This window comes from Papaver somniferum, chromosome 3, assembly GCF_003573695.1.
Source record: "Papaver somniferum cultivar HN1 chromosome 3, ASM357369v1, whole genome shotgun sequence".
Taxonomy (NCBI): domain Eukaryota; kingdom Viridiplantae; phylum Streptophyta; class Magnoliopsida; order Ranunculales; family Papaveraceae; genus Papaver; species Papaver somniferum.
In genome coordinates, this window is record NC_039360.1 from 137253786 (window position 1) to 137256354 (window position 2569).

Genomic DNA, 2569 nt, shown 5'->3' on the forward strand with positions numbered 1-2569 from the left:
ACTTTATCGACAGTAAAATCTTCGACTTTAATAAGGAGTGATGAAGAATAATGAAAGCGGAATAACTATATTAACGATTTCATTGAGTTTGTTTTTTTTCTTCAAAATTACGCTTCTTAATTTTGATTATTTTGGTGTTGTACATAAGAATCGGAAAAGAAAGATTTTGGATTATAAAAATAATAAAGATTTGTTCGGTAAATTAAATCACTTATGTAAATTGAATCACTTCGGTAAATTAAATCACTTATGTACATTGGGTTACGAATAATCCATCTGTTTCACGACAAGTGGCATTTCCACTTTTGTTGTTTGGTATTTTTAGCCAAAAATAAAAAAGTAAAATATCATTTTTGTTAAAACAGAGGTAGCTGGGGAAGAGCTAAGGGATGACTAACCCTGGCTCTAGTGCCCTTAAAATCATTAAAAAACCCTTATTTCTGTCTAATATTTTGTACTTAGGCCACCTAATTTTATATTTAGTTCACAAAATCCTTAAGTTTATGCTTCTCCGTACCACATATATAGAGGGGTCAATTCTCTTAGATTAAGAAAAGTACATTAAATTCATAATTTTTGATGTTTTTTCATGTTTTACCCCTTGTACTTTTTTTTTGATCGGTGAAGAAGTTCTATTGATAAAAAAAAAAGGTATAAGAGACTTATACCACCCTCAAGAGTTACAAAATAAACAATAAGAAAGAAAGAAAAAAAAGTAAGCAAAACTATTTCTTAAAGTTACAGGTAATCAAAGTAAATTCTTGGCCAACTGGTCATAAAATCTTGAAAGGTTGGGTTCTCCAGATTTTGAAAGACCGAACACCATGTAAAAAGCAAATGCTTGATCTTCTGTTGCACTGTAATCTCATAGTTCATTTTCTCTGTAAAAACTCTAGAGTTTCTTTCCAGCCAGATGCTCCAGACAATATCCACAGATACCATGCACCAAATTTGAAACTGCTTATTTGAAGGTATGACAATATTCCAAGAGAATAAGAAAGGAAAAAAATCGTCTGGCATTGTGAAATGCAACTTCAGCTTCTCCTTAAAATGATCCCAGATTTTTGAAGCAAACTTACAGTGTAAGAACAAATGATTGACAGTCTCATCTTTATCATAGAAAAGACACCTTTTAGAAACATCCATACCTCTCCTGAGCAACATATCTCTTGTTGAAAGACTATTATGAGCTATAGTACACAAGAAAAATTTAACTTTTGGTGGGAATTTCTGCTTCCATATATAAGAAAAGATCTGAACTTGACCACCATGCTCTGGCATTTTTTTTAAAGAGTCATAGGTAGATTTAACAGAAAACTGACCTTTAGGACCAATGGACCATTGGATAACATCCTCCATTTCTTTGTTGATAGTGACAGAAGTGAGACTTCTTTGCAAATCTGCTAACTCTCCTCTTGCATCCACATTCAATCTTCTAGGAACACTTAAATTCCAAGAAGCGGTGTCTTCCACATAAGTCTCTGCCACACTTTTGTTTTTAGTTCTAGAGACAGCAAACAAATTTGGATATTTTGTGGAAAGAGGGATACCATCCAATTATCCATCCAAAATCTAGTGATATTACCAGAGTTAACTTTGAATTTAACATGGCTCTTAAAAAATTTACTTCGATGCATGATACCTTTCCATACTGAAATGTTATAAGTAGTCTTAGGAAGTTTTGAGAGCCAATCTTTTTATGTGCCGTACTTTTCTGCAATAATCTTCCTCCATAACACATATTTTTCTGTTGCAAACCTCCACTGTCACTTTGCTAGAAGAGCTGAATTCATCTTCTTTAAATTCTTAATTCTCAAACCTCCAAATTTCTTTCTCCTGTAAAGTGTAGGCCATTTCACAAGATGAACTTTTTTCTTGCCTTTATTATCATTCCATAAAAAATCCCTCATAAGCTTTTCTAATTTTTTGGCCATAGAAGCTGGCATCACAAAAAAACACATATAGTATAATGGCAAGCTACCAAGCACACTATTAATTAGATTGATTTTTCCTACCCTATTTAGCAACTTTTTTTTTCATCCTACAGGTTTGAGAATGAATTTTTCAATAATTCTATCCCATTTTGCAACACCACCAGATTTGTCTCCAAGAGGAAGTACCAAATAATTTGTTGGTAACTGACCATAGTAGCAACCCAATATAGAAGAGAACTGAGCTAAATCACCTTCAAAACTAACACCAAAAATCTGACTCTTTGCAAAGTTGATTTTAAGGCCTGTAAGCTGCTCAAAAGAAAGAAGTAAAAGCCTTAAAATTTTTACCTGTTCTACGTCTGCATCTAGAAAGATTAGAGTGTCATCTGCAAATTGCAAATGACTTTTGCCTCCTTCAATTGCTTGAAAACCAGAAAGTAAGCCTTGTTCCTGAGCTTTAGTAATCATGAAAGAAAGAGCTTCTTCCATCAGCAGAAAAAGGAAAGGAGAGAGGGGATCTCCCTGCCTAATTCCTTTCTTGGATTTGAAGTATCCTGTTGAAGAGCCATTTACCAAAACTGGGAATCTTACAAGATCAACACAACATCTTGTCCATTTTCTCCAGCTGTCACCAA

General features: G+C 33.6%; 1 protein-coding gene across 1 annotated transcript; it reads right to left on the reverse strand.

Moving 5' to 3' along the window:
- Positions 1 to 738: 738 nt before the first annotated feature.
- Positions 739 to 1934, reverse strand: LOC113360020. The gene is made up of 2 exons (XM_026603573.1): positions 1771 to 1934; positions 739 to 1504 (listed from the first exon to the last, which is right to left on the reverse strand). Exons 1-2 carry the CDS (start codon positions 1932 to 1934, stop codon positions 739 to 741), a joined length of 930 nt encoding a protein of 309 aa, XP_026459358.1.
- Between the last annotated feature and the right edge of the window lie 635 nt (positions 1935 to 2569).